At 38.4% G+C, this 19160-nt stretch overlaps 1 protein-coding gene across 1 annotated transcript; it reads left to right on the forward strand.

The window, feature by feature from the left end:
* The first annotated feature begins 561 nt into the window (after positions 1–561).
* Positions 562–19112, forward strand: LOC101736766 (intraflagellar transport protein 88 homolog). Its single transcript, XM_004927858.5, has 19 exons — positions 562–861; positions 1385–1527; positions 1983–2109; positions 2422–2526; positions 3277–3390; positions 3475–3578; positions 4320–4429; positions 6141–6259; positions 6996–7147; positions 10704–10941; positions 11752–11965; positions 12695–12866; positions 13518–13620; positions 14001–14114; positions 15014–15122; positions 15522–15629; positions 16177–16239; positions 18425–18521; positions 18927–19112. The coding sequence occupies exons 1-19, from the start codon at positions 646–648 to the stop codon at positions 19045–19047; spliced, it is 2529 nt and encodes an 842-aa protein (XP_004927915.1). The 5' UTR covers positions 562–645; the 3' UTR covers positions 19048–19112.
* Positions 19113–19160: the final 48 nt, after the last annotated feature.

The raw sequence follows: 19160 nt of genomic DNA on the forward strand, positions 1-19160 counted from the left end.
CAACGTTGAAAAAAACATTTACCGTATTTTTTTCCCTACTTTAGCTGATAAGCCTTGAGAGGCTATGTCAGCTTAACCTAACAAGTACATGAGCTCGCGGAGCTATAACCTGACGACAATGCTAACACTAACCCTAACAAGAGCAGTGCTTCGCAGAATCTACCGCCAGATCAGAAACGCGACCCACTGAGAAGATTTAGCGAGAAACTCGGTGGGCTGTGTGTGTAAGTTACTTTACCCGCCGAGCCCTTTGTCGCAAGCGATGGGTTTGACGAGAACGATGGCCGGTACCTACCTAAAAGCCCCGTTAGTGGATCAGGAGGATCCGAAATGACGTGTTTAGGGCTTTACCGTACAAAGCGGAATCGTACAACGAATAGGACCTGTTAAAGTTACATATTTAGGTATACGTAAATAATTATTGGTTTTATTAGATACCTTACTGAAACTAGAAAGGCCTTCGGGCCACCAGTAATGTTATTAACAAGAAAAAAAAACCGTTTGATCCATAGAGACTGAACAATTGTCTTTTTTGTTTATATCAGCCGGTTGACATGGTAACGGCGTCACAACATACGTATTAAACAGGTCGGGATACTCCAATAAGATTTCACTTGATAAATTTATTTTTAAGAGATTTAAGAGATGCTAAGTTCTCGGTACTACAGCGCGTCCCGACTGGGCACCGACGCAAAACCTCGTACGGCCATCATTGTTGATGAAGATGACGAACTTTATTCCGGGTTTAATGAAGTGGCTCCGGCCCTGGACACGCGGAACCTGAGGGAAGACGAAACGTTCCAGGAAACTTTGAGAACGGCTGGGATCGGGAGAAAGTTACCCAGCCGTACGGGCACTGGGGTCAGTATTCATTCAATTCTCCACCACTTGATATTATTTATTAAATACTAGCGACCCGACTTCGCTTCGCTTCGGAAACTGTAATTTATTATTGATTTATCCACTATTTAATGGATGTTATTATATATAATATAAACCTTCCTCTTCAAGTACTTTATCTATTAAAAAAACCGCATCCAAATCCGTTGCGCAGTTTTAAAGATTTAAGCATACATAGGGACAGAGAAAGCGACTTTGTTTTATACTATGTAGTGATTACATATTTGCATCTTGTAAATCTATTAAAAAAAGTATATATTTTCATTGCTGGACTTTGTAATATTCTCAAGTGTAGGTATATATGGCGTAATTGAGACGATCATGTTAACATATTTACTAAAATGGTGGTACATGTTCGATCCGACTCCTTACCATCGTAGCCATCAGCCTAATTCTGTTCACTCAGTCAGAATCAGAGTCTTAATCTCCAGGTAGACTGCGCTACTGCTAACGCGTCTTAGAGGAACGTAATTATAATTGGTAGATGGTGCGGCTTGGCACGGTAAGCATGCGAGACGTGGGTTCGAGGTCCGGTACATCAGCACGTCCCGTGACCGCACTGCGCGCTGCTGGGTACACCTCGGCGTCACGCGATCGACCCATGCCCACTCAACATTTGGAAGACAGGTGTATTTAATCATTTTTCAATCAACATCAAATTTCTAAATACGAAATAACAGATTACTAATTGAAATTTAATTTATTTATTAAATTCGACATTAAAAAGTTAGAAATATTAGTATTCGAGTAATGATGAAAATTCAACTATAATCACTGATTCCTCAATTCGTAAATGTAATAAAAAGTAAAGTTAAATTTCATACGTAGATATTTTTATTATATATATTTATTATATATAGTATCTATTATTATTTAAATATGTTATTATTTATACCTTGTTTTTAGAATATCAATGAATTGTTCCAAAATGTTGTACAAAATATTTAAATTCTTCCTAGAGTACCAGTAGTAGTCGACATTGATATTTAGCAAGTAAATTTAGTTTGACTGGCTCCCAAACTTTGGCCTGGATTTTAGAAACACTTGTAGGTGCTCTTAAATTAAATTGATGCGTGTTACAGCGTCGAAGATCGCGTTAAGCAAATGGAAGCACGAATCATGGCATTGGTGGAGGAGTCTTGTTTACTGAGCGCCCGACCAGATCCTGATGATGATAGTACTACTAGAAAAGAACATGACTTGGGCCAGGTTAGCTTTTGTTGAATTTTTAATAAGATAACAAATTGTATAATGATTATTTGGTTTATACACATAATAGAAGGCGATCTGTGATTGAAAAATGATTATAAAGCGATGCGACTCTACGGAACCTTAAATCCCTTGACTATTTTTTTTTTCAACGATACTACGACCCTCGAACGTTTTTATCAATGACGTACGCGATGTAAAAATTAAATTCTTGTAAAAAAAACTTAATCTCGTCTGTTGTAACTATATAACCTATGGAAGTACGTAAATTTATCTAATGTAAAAAATAAAATATTAAACGTTATTTTAAAGGCACTTGCAAAGGCTCAAGAGGCGTCCACGATGGAACGACAGCTTATTCGCATGCAAGAACAAGCGAACTTGGGTGACACTCACAACTTGGATTTGACTTTTGCTGTATGTACGACTTAACTTCCAACTTTTTGTATGACAACTGCGGAAAAATAGGCAGGATTATCGTACTTATCCGTGTGGGCTACCAAGAAACTTTACCATTAGCAATTACGTAAATTATATTAGCAATACTACAAAATCTAAAGTATAAAAAAATATTTTAAAGCAGCCATAGCCGCTTTGTAAGCTGAATAAAGTTTTAAACCTAAACCTTGTCACATTGCCCGTGACAATCCTTCACTGTCACAGACTATGTATGAAATACACCCATTTATTAACTCTTTGACTGCCATGTAAGCCACTGGTGCCCCACGTGACGTGTTGATTTATGTTACTAAGGCGGTGGAACATCTAGTAGACTCTGGGAAAGACGAGTCCGAAGATACTGAGAATGAATATATTGCGAAGAGACCTTAAAAACTAAAAGGTACATTAATAGAGAAGAAAAGGTAAAGTTAGGCAATCCAAGTGCCTTCGTAAAAGAAATCGACATCATTAGTTCAGTGCGCCACGTAGGGCACCGGTGACCTACAGGGCAGTCAAAGGGTTAAATCTACTCGCTGCTACCCGTGATACGCAGATGGTACTACTTCAAAAACCTTCCCTGAAATTCTAGCATTTGTGCTATTTAATTTCCAAGTCCATCATGTGATGTGAGCGATGTTCGTATGCATAGATAATTAAACATACAATTAGGTATTATATCTTGTTTAGAGATAAAAATAAATTCAATATTATTATGATAAATTGCAGGTGCTTTGTAACTTGGCGGATCAGTACGCACTGAACGAGATGTACACTGAAGCACTGAACACGTATCAGTTGCTGACTAGAAACAAGTTGTTTCCGCATGCTAACCGACTCAAGGTACCATAAGAATATAGAGCTTCACATTATTCTTATTGAAAAATAACTTTACGACATAATAACTTATATTTCTTGTATGTACAGGTGAACATGGGAAATATTTATTTTAAAATGGGAGAACATCCGAAAGCTTTGAAGCTTTATAGGATGGCACTAGATCAAACGCCGACAGCCGAAAAGGATTTGAGGTACGCGCAGTATAATCATTTAAATAATTAATATACTGTATACTTAAGTAATATGTGATATATGATAATGATATAACAATAAATTATAAAAAAAATGAATACGTTACGCCATAGTGTCATTTATGGCGAAGGAATAAAATCGGTCAATATAAACATCTACTATAACTATGCAATGTCATTTAGATATGGTAAAATGTAGTTCTGTGGGTAGGTGCCACTATTTTTCTGAAGCACACGTGCGTTCTGGTATGAAGGGTAAGATAACCGGTTTACAATATAATGGACGTTTTAGACCTCTTGTCTCAAGGCGGGTTAGGGAACTTACGTACAGCAAACATTCTCATTCAGAGCACTAGAAGTTTCTTCTGTCTTAAGTATGAGTACCAGAAACACTAACACGAGACAAGTATGCGTACATTCAGACGTCGAAGATTTCTGAACTCCATCATGTAACTAAGCATACCATTATAATGCCGATTCAGACTCATTTATACCGTTTTCATAATCGTGAATAAACGTGATCGGTGATACACATAAAATTACAAAACATGTTTGAATTTAAAGTAGGTATATTAAAAAAGTGATATCGTTGTTATTCGAGCTAACCTTTCGTCATACAAATATGTGTGGTATATATTCCTTTGTACCTATACCTACCTTTCCCTACCTGGTACCTATAAAAAACATAGTTATGAATCCAAGTCTACACGTATAAATATTTCAAATGTATACATTTTGCAGAATGAAAGTAATGCATAACATTGGTCTCCTCTTGGTTCGTATGGGAAAATTTCGGGATGCTGTAACAAATTTTCAGCACATAATGCACGAACAAGGTGATTTTCAAACAGGTATGGGATTATTTTAATGTTAGTCGCCTTATTTTTTTTTTCCTGATATAACTAATGCATATAGCTAATTTAGTTTCCCGCAGACCCAACCGACTGAATTTTTTGCCGGATTTTCTCAGTAGGTTGCGATTTCAATCCAGTGGTAGACTCTGCGAAGCGCTGTTCTTACTAGAATTACTGTAAGCTGTTTAAGCTGTTTCTATGGCTGAGCCTCGTAAGCTCGTCTACAGAATAGCTTCTCGAGTCTACTGGTAGCACGTTAAAAAAATGTTTTCAAATAGAACAAACAAATACTTGCGAACATTACAGATAGCATCCAAGATATCGGGTGTAATTCAAAATGTATTTAAAGGGCTATCTATGAGACCGTCCTATGATAAGAGTGCTTTAATTATTTAACTAACGAGAGATTAGGAATGATGTTCAAGAAAACATTCATGATTTACGTGGGTATGTGTAAAGCAACTAACTCTGTGTATAACATTCGCACAGAGTATTACGGTATTTAATGCATTAGTGGGTTAAAGATGCTCTTGGACAGGGGTCGTTACTCATGCCGCCATGATAAATACCTACTGGGAATCATACGTGAAGCAGTTAATCTCTCACTAGCTAGACCTCAATAACGATTGATAAACAAAAAAGAAATGTCTTTAGAGAAGGCTCAACTATAAAATTCTACAAGCCTCACTTAATCCTAGGCTCTGCACCAGATTGGACTGTATTGATCTTCGAGGATGTCGTAGTTTCGTGTTCCAGGCCGGAAATATTTCAATTTTCTACATCCAAACATAAAGTTCTAGTAAAGTTTACTGTAGGTACCGTGGGAAATAACTATACCTAAAGAACACAAAAAACAAAAGAAAGAAACCAATACTATGATCTTAAGACTGAACTAACCAAAAGCGTAGGTATACGTGGTTAGTTTATTTTTTGTCGAAGTGGGAGCTAGAGGTATAGCGGTGAAAAGCACGAAAACGAAACCTACCAAATTACCTTGGCTTGTCAAGAATTGTCGTAAATTCTATATTTGAATGAACAACTAAAGCCTACAAGTAGGTTCTTATCAAATTGGCTATTATTTTTCATTATTTTTTTATTAGCCTTGTGGGTAAACGAGCGATGACGCGCGAGACACGGCCTACGTGATGGTGAATGGTTACTGTCGCCCATGGATTTCAGCAATGCCAGGGACAGAGCTAAGCCGCTGCGTACCAAAAGCTAGGCAGGGAAGGAAATATGGAGAACGGAGGTGAGCGTAATACGCATTGATAGGGACCCCTTAAACCTATACTAAGTCCACCGGCGTTCTCCAAATTCCTCTTTCAGCAACACGACAGATCCAGCACTCGCAAGGTAAATCCATGGATTGCTATTACGATAGATATTCGTCACATAAAATATCATGAAACTTGTCAACTACTCAACTATTTATCTCATGCTTTACGAATCTATTGCGACATTTCACGAAAACCTTAATTTAAGTATTATTTTATATCATTTTTTTATTTGTAAACATTAATTTAAGTAGGTATTATTATTTAAAAAAAATTATTAGTAAGCATTAATTTTAATATTTATAATTTAAAAAAGAAACATTCGCAACGCCCTGAAACATTTGCAAATGAAGCGAAATTGAAAAATCTTAACGTCGAATTGAAAAACCTCTTCCTTTTTTGAAGTTAGTTTGCATCTGTTACGCTGCGTTTAGGTCTACACCTGGTTTTATGCTCTGTGGCACTCAGTGACGCAGAAGGAGGGAAAGCTGCTTTCCATGCAATGCTGGATGTCGAACCGCCGACTTACCACCAGGACATTCCTATTGATGACGTAAGCTAACTTACAGACATATCGTTTTCATTTCGGTTTCTATTAAAAACGAAATCAATTACATGAATATTTTCCGAAATAAAATAAATTTAGATTTACTAAAATTATCACTGTATTTACCCAGCGTTTAAAATCAATTATACTCGGCGCACCTTTCATAATAACATTGCGCACCTGATCTTTGTTGGTATCAAAGGAATGTTTTTTTTTTCATTTCAAAAATAGAAGCTTAAGATTCATCTTATTTAACCATCTAGTAACAAACAACCCGTAATTAGTAGCTATAGAAACTATATAAATACCAAGGGTGCTTAACGTCATAGAGTCTTACTACGACAAGAATGTGGGGCTAATGATTTGCATTGAAGAAAAGCTAGTCGCTAAGATCTATAACCTACAAGCTACTTGTTGGAGTTCATAACATACTTTACTTTTTTTATTTATTTATTGCTTAGATGGGTTGACGAGCTCACAGCCCACCTGGTGTTAAGTGGTTACTGGAGCCCAAAGACATCTACAGCGTAAATGCGCCACCCACCTTGAGACATAGGTTCTAAGGTCTCCATGTGCTTACAACGGCTGCCCCACCCTTCAAACCGAAACGCATTACTGCTTCACGCCAGAAATAGGTAAGGCGGTGGTACCTACCCGTGCGGACTCACAAGAGCTCCTACCACCAGTACCTACCTCCAAGGAGGTGTGATGTTGTTTATTGTAATATCGTTTAAAATTCTAGGAGAAAGATACTTACGAGTGCGTTGTCCGCGACGTGTCACGCGGAGATAAACTGTCTCGCTGGTCTCGGCGCGCGGCCGCTGAAGCTGAACGATGTCTGGCACTGGCCGCTGCGGTCCTCACACCCACAGCGGGGACGGACGATGATTCAGGGTGACTGTCCATTATACCTAGTCAGGTCATAAATTCTGTCACATGTTTAATGTAAAATAATTGAAACAAGTTTATTCATTATGTAACCATTCATATACCAAAATGAACTTAACAAAACATAGATTCTTATGACACTAAAGTTTATTCAAAATGACCTCCGTGATTTTGAATACAGGCCTTCAATCTGCGCGGCCAGTCGTCTATCGCAGCACGAACGAGGTCCATGTCAATATCGGCGGCTGCCTTAGTCAAGGATGTCTTGAGTGACTCCAAATTGGGATGAGGCTTTGAGCACGCCTTTTCCTCCAAGTGTTGCCATATCTTGTAATCTAACGGATTCAAATCTGGACTGGTGGAGGGCCAGTCTTCGTGCCGGATGAAGTCGATTTCACGCGCTGCCAGCCAGTCTTGTGTGCTCTTCCCTCTATGAGCTGGCGCCGAATCTTGTTGGAATACCCAGTGCCTGTTATTGAACATGGTATGAGAAACAGGTTCCACAAGGTTCGTCAGGACTGTATTTTGATACACAACTGCATTCGTTTTTACACCTTTCTCACAAAAATGTACCTCTGTTAAGCCCCAATAAGAAACTCCCAACCATACCATGAGCGAGGATGGAAAATGACCTCGTTGGACACGCGGAATACGGTTGCTCGCTTCTTCACTACTGTGTGCGTACACCTTATCATTTTGTTTGTTGTAGCTCTCTTCTACAGTAAAAATTTTTTCATCCGAAAAAAGAATTTCCCGATATTTTTTTCCCGCGTACCGCTTCAACAAAGCGCGGCATCTCTTCAGTCTCAGGTCCATTAGACGAGCATTCAAACGATGTCCTGTTTTTCTTCGATATGCCCGAAGCCCTAAGTCTTCATTTAACACCCTTTTCACCGTGGTTCTGCTTAACCCCATCTGAAGGGCCAACAGTTTCTGCTTAAGTTTGGGATTTCTTTGAATTCGCGCCTTCACAGCTTTTATCACTGCTGGAATCCTAACAGACCGAGGGCGACCACTTCTTGACCTGTCATCTACACTAGAGTCTTCATTGTATCGTTTGATGGTACGATAAACGAATCTTTTGGTTATATTCAAATTTTTCAGTATGTTAAAAATTTGAATTGGCGCGTAACCGCAACGATGCAACGCAATAACTGCAACACGGTCTTCTTTAAGCGTCCACTCCATATTTAAAAATGAGTAAAATTCTAAAAGTACCGGTAAAATGGGGCGATTAGGGATTGAGAGGCGAATCGGGAAAAAACCGGGAAAATCTTTCGACGCTCAATATAAGTTTTATATTCGTTGCAAAATCTTCCATTTTTTGTAGTTTAATAGTAGAATGTTGAAAGTTCACAAAACAATTCTGAATATGCATGATAATACCTGCTAACTTATGAAAAATCGCGTTTCAAATTAACTTCCTGTGGTGGTAATTATTTTAGTGCTAGAAACTTTGCTCTCTTTTATTTATTTGATAATAATAGAAGACGACTATGATTTATAAACGTTATTTAGTGTTTGAACCAGCATATATATTAAAGGTAAGTCTCAGTTGTTATTGGTTTTAATGTATTTGATTAAATAAAAATACATGTAAAAATCTGTTGTTTTTGGGGATATTGGGGACGTCTTAGGTACAAATAACAACGAAAAAGGGGTCAATTGGGATGAGAATACGTGAAATGGAAACGACCTAAGTATAAATAGGTACAGGTTTATAGGATTGTCTATGTAGTTATAACAATATTTTTTAAATTTGTTGGTAAAAATCTGGTTTATTCGAAGCGAAATTGGGAATAAGTCTTTAGTTGAAATAGATAAGCAATTTAATATAAGTAAGTCGATTTTGCAGAGACATGTAACAAGATCAATGAAATCTCAAGGTGGACAAAAATGTCTAAGTAATACATAATAAAATATTTAATATTTGTTCAGAGTGGGGGTATTCATCTGATTAATCCATGGAATAACCGACACACCTAATCTCTTAACCCAGATTGAAATATCAGCACTGTCGATTGCACCTATAATTGAGGTGATGTCTGCCATGTACTTTTGTCAGTTTTTCAATTTTTTTTATTGATGATCACTTTGTTGGTGCAACTAAATAAATAAATAAATTAAAACTATATATAAAAATAAAAGTAGTGCCAACCCTAGCAAATTTCTCATTTCGTCCCAATTAACCGCAAGTTTCGGGTAAATAGGGATTACACCTATTTTTGCATTTTTTGCTTAAACTGGAATGCTAGTTGCATAATTTTAAATTAGACAACAAAGATGCCCCCAAGACTCAATCATTTTGATCCTGATATAGCATTATATACATCAACAACTACCTTAAAATTGCTCATAAAGTTGGAATTTGTCCCTAATCGCCCCATTTTACGGTATACATTTTTATTTTCATGAACAATTCGAAATTCGAATTCAATAAACTTTTTTGTGACCAGCATTCTAAAAGAAAAGTTTTTACTGTGTGACAATACTTGAGTCGTCTATTATCAAAGGTGGCAATCTGTGCATTTGGACAAAAATTTTTTATTGATATGTCAATACAGATTGATTTGAATATAATCGTCTCCTTCAAAGAATACGGTTCAAAACCTGCATTAAATAAAGGTTAATAGTTAATCTGTTATTTATCTAAGTTGTCGTTCCGAAGAGTTTTGTGACTGCCAATGAAATACAAAGTCAATAATTCGTTATTCTGATTTACCAATCATTGTCCAAAAGTCAGATTGCCGGCTTTGATAATAGTCGACTCACTTATGACCTGACTAGTTATAATTGAATAGAGTGAACCGAGTCCTTGCGCGCAAAATCTCCGTTTGCCGGTAATGATAGTCTTAGTCATGTTTTTCGGTACAAATGGTAGATTACTATTATTCCAAGGCGGTTAATATTTCGATCCCGTTCGAAAGTGTAACAAGTGCCAATACATTTAAATAAAAATCAATATCTGTTTTCTAAACCATTCATCCGATGATGAAACAGATGTCTTGCTTTTGATACCCCAGGGAAGGTTTTTGCTATAGTATATAGCATAATTATTGTCCGGGTTAGTTATTTTTCATGCAATTAGCGATAGTCACAATGCATCATGAGAGCGGATTTCACTAGTTGCAATTTATGTGCATGAGTTTTCGCTAACGACTAATAAAATGAAATAGGCAAATTTATTACGATCGTAGTTTTTTTGTGCTTTCGTTCACATACCTGCCAATGACTGGTCAATGTCGCTCTTCGACATCAGAAATGTTAGAAGCATAGCCCGTTGGGTGCCTATTGTAGGTCCCAACGACCATACGGGACGAACCCATCGTCTTGCCGCGAGGTAATTATATGCTATGGTGTGAAAGGTAGAAATCGTTATTCTAAGAAGTCGCGTTGATATTGTGCATGATGTTTATTGGTGTCAACTGCCTTTCGGCACAGTTTTTTTTTCTACCTATGCTGATAGCCTTGATAGCTTAGCGTTAACGGACGAGTAGGTGAGCTCACGGGGCTCAAACCTGGCTTCGGCACTGGTTAAAGAGAGCGATGTCATATGGGGTAGCACTGGCATGTCGTGGTGTGTGGAGGCGTTGCGCGGGTACAGCGGTGCGGGGGGCGCGGGCGGCGCGGCGGGGGGGCGGCTGGAGCTTGGCGCGGCGCTCTCGTCCCTGCGCGCCTCCCGCACCGCCCGCTCCGGGCTCGCCGTACTGCAGCGACTAAAGGCCGTTGCGAAGGCGCACGCTGAGGACCGAGTGCTACGAGCCGAGGCCAATGCTGATGCAGCCTTCGTTGCCTACGCCGTAAGTTTTACATTTCACTTTTTTTTTCATACCTAAGCTGAGAGCCTTGAGAGGCTATATCAGCGTAACCTTAACTAGTAGGTGAGCTCACGGGGCTCAAACCTGACGACGTTGCTAACACGAACCCTAGCAAGAGGCGTACTTCGCAGAATCTACCACCGGATCGGAAACGCGACCCACTGAGAAGATCCGGCGAGAAACTCAGTGGGCTGTGTCTGTGGGTTAATTTACTCGTCGAGCCCTTCGTCGCAAGCGACGGGTTCGACGAGAACGATGACCGGTGCTTGAGGGACCTAAAAGCATCGTTAGTGGATCGGGAGGATCCGAAATAATGACATGTTTGGGGCGACGTCGACTGCTTTCCATTCTGTCCGCAGGAGCGGGAATGACATTTCACAAGCACAACGCACATTATACGGTCGGGATAAGTTGGAATAATTCGTTATATCCTTAGCCAAACAAACCTTTGCTATAAGAAATAGTCGTTGTACGTTGATCAACCATACAGAGTCTCTGCCGATTAATATTTGATAAATCACTGTCTTTTGACACCAATATAGATTTTTTTCTGATCATGGTTTAAGTCTTCAATTCTGTGGTTTTTGTAATTCTTTCGACCCATTAAAAGGTAGTGTTACTAATCAGAGACATCGAATTAGAAGCTTTTTGATTCGGTCTGTAATAATAAATAATATGTAGTGCTTTAGAATAATTCGATCGTAGTTTTTCTGTTCGAGTCGCGTTAGAAACTAACGCAACCAACGGAACAGACAACAATGTGCTATTGTTTTTTTTTTGTTTATATTCAAGCTGGGCAATTGGAGCGAGGCTCGTTCACTATCAGAGTCGGCGTCTCGTGACGATCCGTACTCGTGCGCGGCGCGCGTGACGCTCGCGCTGTCGTCGCTGCAAGCGTCGCTGTCGGAGGACGCGGCGCCGGAGCTGGCGTGGCGGGAAGCAGCCGAAACCCTCACGGCGGCCACACACCTCGACCCGGCCGACCTTATCGCTGCACATGATTTAGGTATATAATATTCTTAAGCCCTTTTTTCGGTCAGGAGGAAACAGAACGCCAAACATCCGCCTATGTATAAGGGCGGCAGAGAGATATCAGAGATAAACGACTAAAATACCCTTTCGCTCAACAATCTGCATCCGAATCTCGCAGAAAACAGAACTCAGAACTCAGATGAGGCACAATTCACCCAAAGCACACCGAGGACAAGATGAAGGATTTCGCGCGGATACCATTTCTCCCCGTTGCCTTGTATTCTTACAGCAAACGGACTGTTATAAAAATAATAGTTATGGTTGTGAAAGTAATATCTTCCACCGAGCAGATGACGTTACTCAGTAGTTCGAACGTTGTTTTTCAAACTTTTCATGGCAGAACAATATTTTGCTTTTTTTGTTTTTATTGCTTAGATGGGTAGACGAGCTAACAGCCCACCTGATGTTAAGTGGTTAATGGAGCCCATAGACATCTACAACGTAAATGCGCCATCCATCTTGAGATATTATTATACGTTTTAAGGTCTCAGTATAGTTACAACGGCTGCCCCACCCTTCAAACCGAAACGCAACGCAACTTCACGGCAGAAACAGGTGAGGTGGTGGCACCTCCCCGTGTGGACTCACAAGGGGTCCTACCACCAGTATTTTTATAACTGTTACTTACAATTTGTCCACGAGTGTACCTATTATTCTGATACCTCGCGGAAGATAGCGTCATTGTCAATTTGAATGTTTGTAGCTCTGTGCCTGGAGAAAACAGCGGGTCAGGAGGGCTTGTCGGTAGCGGCGGCGCGCTGGTCGCGGGTGCGTGCGTGCGGCGCGCCGTCGCACACGCTGCGCCCGCTCGCCGCCGCCGCACTCGCGCGCCTCGCGCTCCGCCACCCCGCCGATCACGCCGCCGCCGAACACTGGTACTTCCATACTTAGCCCTCATTCGTACGGGCGTTTGAAAAACGTTGCGTTAAAATTCGGCGTTGGCGCTTTTATAACGTTCTTGATGTAACGTAATCTGTAACGCCCAACGCATAGCGCTCAAAATGCAAAACTGCGCGATAAAAAAGCGTCGCGTATTAAAAGCGCTGACGTATGAACATAATATACAAATAAATGCATCTGTTGTATTTGAACGCTTTTTTAACGCGCGCTAAAAAAACTCTCGTGCGAATGAGTTCTAACTCTCAGCCGACTTCAATAGCAATAGCAAAACTTAATTTCCAATCTCAACATTTTCGCTAGTTTGAATGTCACAATAATTGTATCTGTAGGCAGCGGCTTGGCTCTGCCCCTGCCATTGCTGACGTCCATGAGCTACGGTAACCACTGACCATCCGTGGGCCGTATGCTCGTCTGCCTGCTCGGGCAATAAAATAAAAAGAACCGAATTTGGAACTTATGAAAATTCCAACGAAAATCTGTTTGAAGAAGGATATCATTTGATTCGTTTTTGAACTGTAACAAACACGCACAGACTATATATAGATAGTATACATTAGATGTATGTACCCCATTGTAAAACTGATCAACATTAATAATGGCAATCACAGTGCAAACCATGACAACAGGTACAGTCTGATTGGAAATTGGGATGCAGGCGTGACCTCCGCCCTAGCCCAGCTCCACAGCGAGATGGGCGATACGCAAACAGCCAAACACCATTACCAAGACGTAAGTTTAATTTAAAAAAAATCTCGATTCTGGCAATAATTTAGACTGATTGACTATTTGTGCGAACCAAAAAATACATTAATAAAATTGATGCTTGACAACTTACATAGAAAATAAGCAATAAGTCCATTGATTATACAATGTTTTGATGAACCACCTTATGCTTTACAGCTTACGTTCTATTTTTAGCTGACTTCATAATAAAAACAAAATATACATACAATTTATAAAACAAGACTATTTTCTAGGTATAATTGGCTTACACTTATTTTCTGTAAACAAATCCGTTCAAAGACAATGCAGCTCTGTTTTCCTTCGAATTGAATAGTAAAAGGTAAGGATAAGGCATTTTAGGTTTATATTATTACATTTTAATTCAGGTAGAAGCAATATGGCCGTGCGATTTAACAGCCCTCGAGTGGCTGGCGGGCGAGTCACCGCCAGATGTCGCCTTGCAGTACTACAGACGAGCTGCGCGACTAGAGCCGACTAATGTAATTATTATACAGTCAATAAAATGTACAAGTACAACAAACAGTAATAAACAAATAATAAATCATGTTAAAGTAAGTGTCAAGTAAGTACAAAAGCGATAGTAAAATTGATATTATAGCAATAACTTTTGCTCGTGGTCGAACGCTATCGTGACGTCTGTATTATGCGAGAATTTTGAAGTTATGTATACGTAACGTCAGTTGGGCAGGAATTGGCAGTTAGTACGCTTTTATGGGTTGAAAAGAATGCTGGTGTTATCGAAGCTATTCAAACTTCAACATGACGGGTAAAATTGGAAGCGTCAACCAGAACGGGGGAGTGGGGTACTTATAAATACTGCAGCACCTACTTAGCAACACAAGGGCAATTGCTTTCTTTTTTATTTATTTATTGCTTAGATGGGTGGACGAGCTCACAGCCCACCTGGTGTTAAGTGGTTACATAGACATCTACAACGTAAATGCGCAACTCACCTTGAGATATAAGTTCTAAGGTCTCAGTATAGTTACAACGGCTGCCCCACGCTTCAAACCGAAACGCATTACTGCTTCACGGCAGAAATAAGCAGGGTGGTGGTACCTACCCGTGCGGACTCACAAGCGGTCCTACCAGTAATTACGCAAATTATAATTTTGCGGGTTTGATTTTTACTACACAATCTTATTCCTTCACCGTGGAAGTCAATCGTGAGTATTTGTTAAGTACGTATTTCGTTAGAAAAATTGGTACCCGCCTGCGGGCTTCGAACACCGGTGCATCGCTACATCCGAATGCACCGGTCGTCTTATCCTTTAGGCTACGACGATATAAAATGTAACGAACGATACAGGGGTAAATAGACGACGCTAGAGGAACCCGGCCCACCTATAATTAGTCATAATAATTAAAACTCGAACAGCCACAATGGGGCTTACTGATGGGCGGCTGCCTCCGAGCCACGGGCCGGTACCAGGAAGCACTCAGCCTGTATAAGAAAATGAATACCCGTTTCCCCGACAATGTACAATGTGAGTTAACTTGTTATCTTGAAAAGTCGATTTAAATAACAAAGAGAAAAATGTAAATCAGTTCAGAGTAATGATGTTGGCAAAAGTTGACAATGAAAATAAGCGAACACTCTAAAGGTCATTTTAATGTGTATTTATGCGAAATATAGTCGAATAAATAAATAAATCAGGTGAAAGACCTTACTGAAACCGCATTTAACGAGTGTGTGCGTCAGGCCTCGGTTCGCAAACTATGGAAAACATCTGTCAAGGCTTTAATGAGCAAGAATTCCACATGACCACGACTGCTCTGCCAAGAGCAACCGATTATGATGAGTCGAATAATATAGTAACTATATTTCCGCAGAAATTATTCCCTTCTCTTTAAGTTGATGGAGAAGATACTTGAAATATTTTCAGGTCTGAAATTAATAGTGAAATTGTGCGGAGATCAAGGTTTATCTGAGACGAGCACGTGGACGCGAGAGTTACAGCGTGCGCAGGCCAGGCTCAAGCAGCAGGAAAGAGGTTCGTCAAACATTACATCAGGCAAACGTTTACTTTAAAAAAATGGCCCTCACAAGCAGTATGAACAACATTCATGTTCCTACCCAGTCTTGTAACTCCAATCAAAAAGACCTGTCTTTCTCAATTTATACATTTCTTTCCCTATTTACCAACAGATCGTTTCATTTGTATAACCATATTTGTGTATTATTTACTCAAATAAAATAAAGTTTCAATTGTAATTGAAAATGACGGGAGGTAAAATATTGAAATGTTCAAATTTTTTATGTACTTTAAATAATTTAAATTGGATAGATTAGTAAGCAAGCTCACGGCTAACTGACTATACTACTAGTACTAGTAGTAGACGGCTAACCTAGAGTAATTGTTTATACATACCTATCATCTAAGGAACCATGCACTCTAGTTTGTCATATGACCCTTATTCTATTGCCATTGGAATTTCAACCTTATAGTGAACGTTAAGATAAGGGCGCCGATCACGAATAAAAATGCATCAATAATTTTGTAGTAAGTAAGACACATTAATACCAGTCGATGTTTTTAGCATCTGTGATATCTGCGGGGAGTGGATCGTCCAGAGCGAGTCTGTCACCAGTCGACTTAAGAGGTGAGTAAGCTTTATTCTACACCAATATAAAATCAAAATAAAGTTAACTTTACAGACGAAGAGTGAAATGCGGCGGGCGGTTTTATCGCTAAGAGTATAAACTCTTCTAATTACTTTTAAACAGTACTTAAAGGTTGTCGGTCAAAATGTCACCGACAAAATCAAGATCTGTCTTCGAATTCTAGATGGTGTAGTGTGGTATAACTCGAAATCAATAATCATAGTGTTGTTGCAAGGTTTTTCAGAATTCGCTTTTTCACGGATTCGTGTTTCGATATCCTTGTTACCCTAATTTTTAAAATAAAATTCACCCTAAAAATAGTGGCATAACATTTACACATCCATTGGAATCACTAAAGATGTTGAGTGGGTGCGAGTGTTGATTATCAAGATTTGTACGTGTTCATTGCGCGTTTTATAAATTTCACTAGTAAAACCATACATATTGTCGCACCCATGTATACTGAATAAGAACACATAAAACATAAACTTCTAGAAAATTATTTCATTTCTTTTATGTTTTTACAAAATTATGGGGTCCCAGCCGTTAAATAACCATATTTTACAACAAACATACGTAATCATTATTAAATGTATACCAGTGTGGTGTTTTTAAATTTTTTCTTAATTGATTTTCCATCATGCTGTCCTTATTATGGTTATGAAAACCTACGAGGGCAAGTGTATATAAAACAATCAAAAATAACTTAACTTCCATAATGAAACATAATTGAACTTATAATACAGGAAAACATCAAGAAGTGATAAATGTATATGATATACAACTTGTCACTATATAGCTTAAATATTCAGTGTATTAGATCAGGGGTAGGCAACGCGGCCCCCCTGGGCGACATGGCGCTGGCGCCCCCGATCGATTTTTAATGCGCCCTCGCTGGACTAATGTAAATGTATGACAGCCAGAGCGATTTATTTACTCTTTTCAAACGGCGATATACAGCAAGTAGTCAGTTGAGTTTAGGATTGTGCATAGATTAGCAGTTTGCTAACCTTGAGCGTATCTAATAACACGCACGTATTTTTTGTTAGTGTGTGATCGTATTTCGAATAGACCACGCGTAGACCGTGCATTTAAAACTATCAAGTAATCCGAAATAATTATTTTCTTTCAATACCGAACAAAGCTTAATTACTTACATTTAGATAATTGTTTAAGGACCGGGAACTCTAAATATATCCCCAATTATAAGAAATTAGCTGAAAATATGGACACCCAAGTTGCACACTGAATTATATGTATCATTATGTATGACACCAACAAAATAAAGTTATAAAAAATCTGTTTTTTTAATGCCTATTGATACCTGTTGATTATCTGTAAAACATGCGCCCTCGGTGATTTTCAAATTTAGTATTGCGCCCTTAAGGACAAACAGGTTAACGACCCCTGTATTCGATAATAGATAGGGTCACTATGCTAAATTATTAGACAAATTGTAGCCAGCCCTCGAGACCCGGAATTCAAAACAATATTAATAAACCCTTTCTCTCCTTTATTATAAATAATAGGTATTGAAATGCTAAACTCCATGACTAATAAATCCTAATCACAGACATCAATTTTGTATCATATTTTTACAAAGTGAATTAATGTGTTTGTTATTTTAATAAATAAACAAAGCTTACATACTTAATGAATTAGTTTTTATTTTAATGTTTAATTATTTAAAGACAAAGCGTATTTATTTAAATCTCTTTCGAGATAAGATATACGTAGAAAGGTTATTTGTACATAATTGAACGTAAAATAACATATTTACATAGAAGTTTATGTATTACTGGGTGGTCGAGGACATCTAATCTTATAATGACTAAATAAAAATGACACATTTGAATACCTTATTAATCGAGTCTGATAAAATTATATCTTATTCAAATGTTTTCTATTTATCTAAAAATGAATTCTTTTGACATATTGTATTAAATAGAACACATACATATTTTATTGTACATTTTTATTATTTTGTAGCGAGGTGACGTGTTCCAATTTGAATTCGATATAATAGTTAGAATTTTATTTGGTTCGTGTACTAAAGAAGAAGTCTCTGTTGTCTTCACGCTACCGCCTAAAATTGTTAACTCAATGACAGTGAGACAGCACAGCACTAGTTAAATATAAATGTGAGTTGATTTATAATTGATATCCCGTGAACTTCGTCTACAGCAATATCTCGAGTTAACAGTGCGGCAACTCAACCTCCGCCTACCGCTTCTCAACCCTCTGGTGAAGGACGCAAAGGCAGTGATGTCCAAAGTTATAAGTAAGTTGTTAATTTACCCTTCAAAATCTAATTTTTAATAACGAGCATAACTTTATTTGAAATGTAACTATCAAACTTATTTAACGTATAATTTGCATTAGGTATTTACTTCGTATGAAATGTAATAATTATTCTTTAATTTATACCTTTGGATTTAAGCCACGTTACGAAATCGTGATTGTATAAAAATTGTATGACGTGACAAACTAATTGGGTATTATTGCGCACCAGACAAACGAAATAAAGTCGTAGTCTGAGGCGCCGCAGGGTCAAGACTTTGAATATTTATCAAGTTTCATTCATTAGTTAATTCAAATTCTCAATTTAACATTTTCTAGTTACATTATTGTAAATATATACTGTATTTTTTTTAATAAAATGAAACGCTATATTATATTGTTTCAGGTATACTGAAAGTTTTAGTTTTCGAGATGGTTTACAGCCTTCGAATCGATCGCGCACTAGTGCGGGTAGAAAGAAAAACGTTGAAGAATTAGAAGACGATTTACCGTTACCTCCGGAGTAGTTAGAAACTTTTCACTGCTGTACCTTAAGCATATACATGTGCAACCGAATAAATACAAGTCCCTACATACTGTTTATTTGAAACTACATCGACCTTATAGTATTATATTTCGG

This window comes from Bombyx mori, chromosome 13, assembly GCF_030269925.1.
Source record: "Bombyx mori chromosome 13, ASM3026992v2".
Taxonomy (NCBI): domain Eukaryota; kingdom Metazoa; phylum Arthropoda; class Insecta; order Lepidoptera; family Bombycidae; genus Bombyx; species Bombyx mori.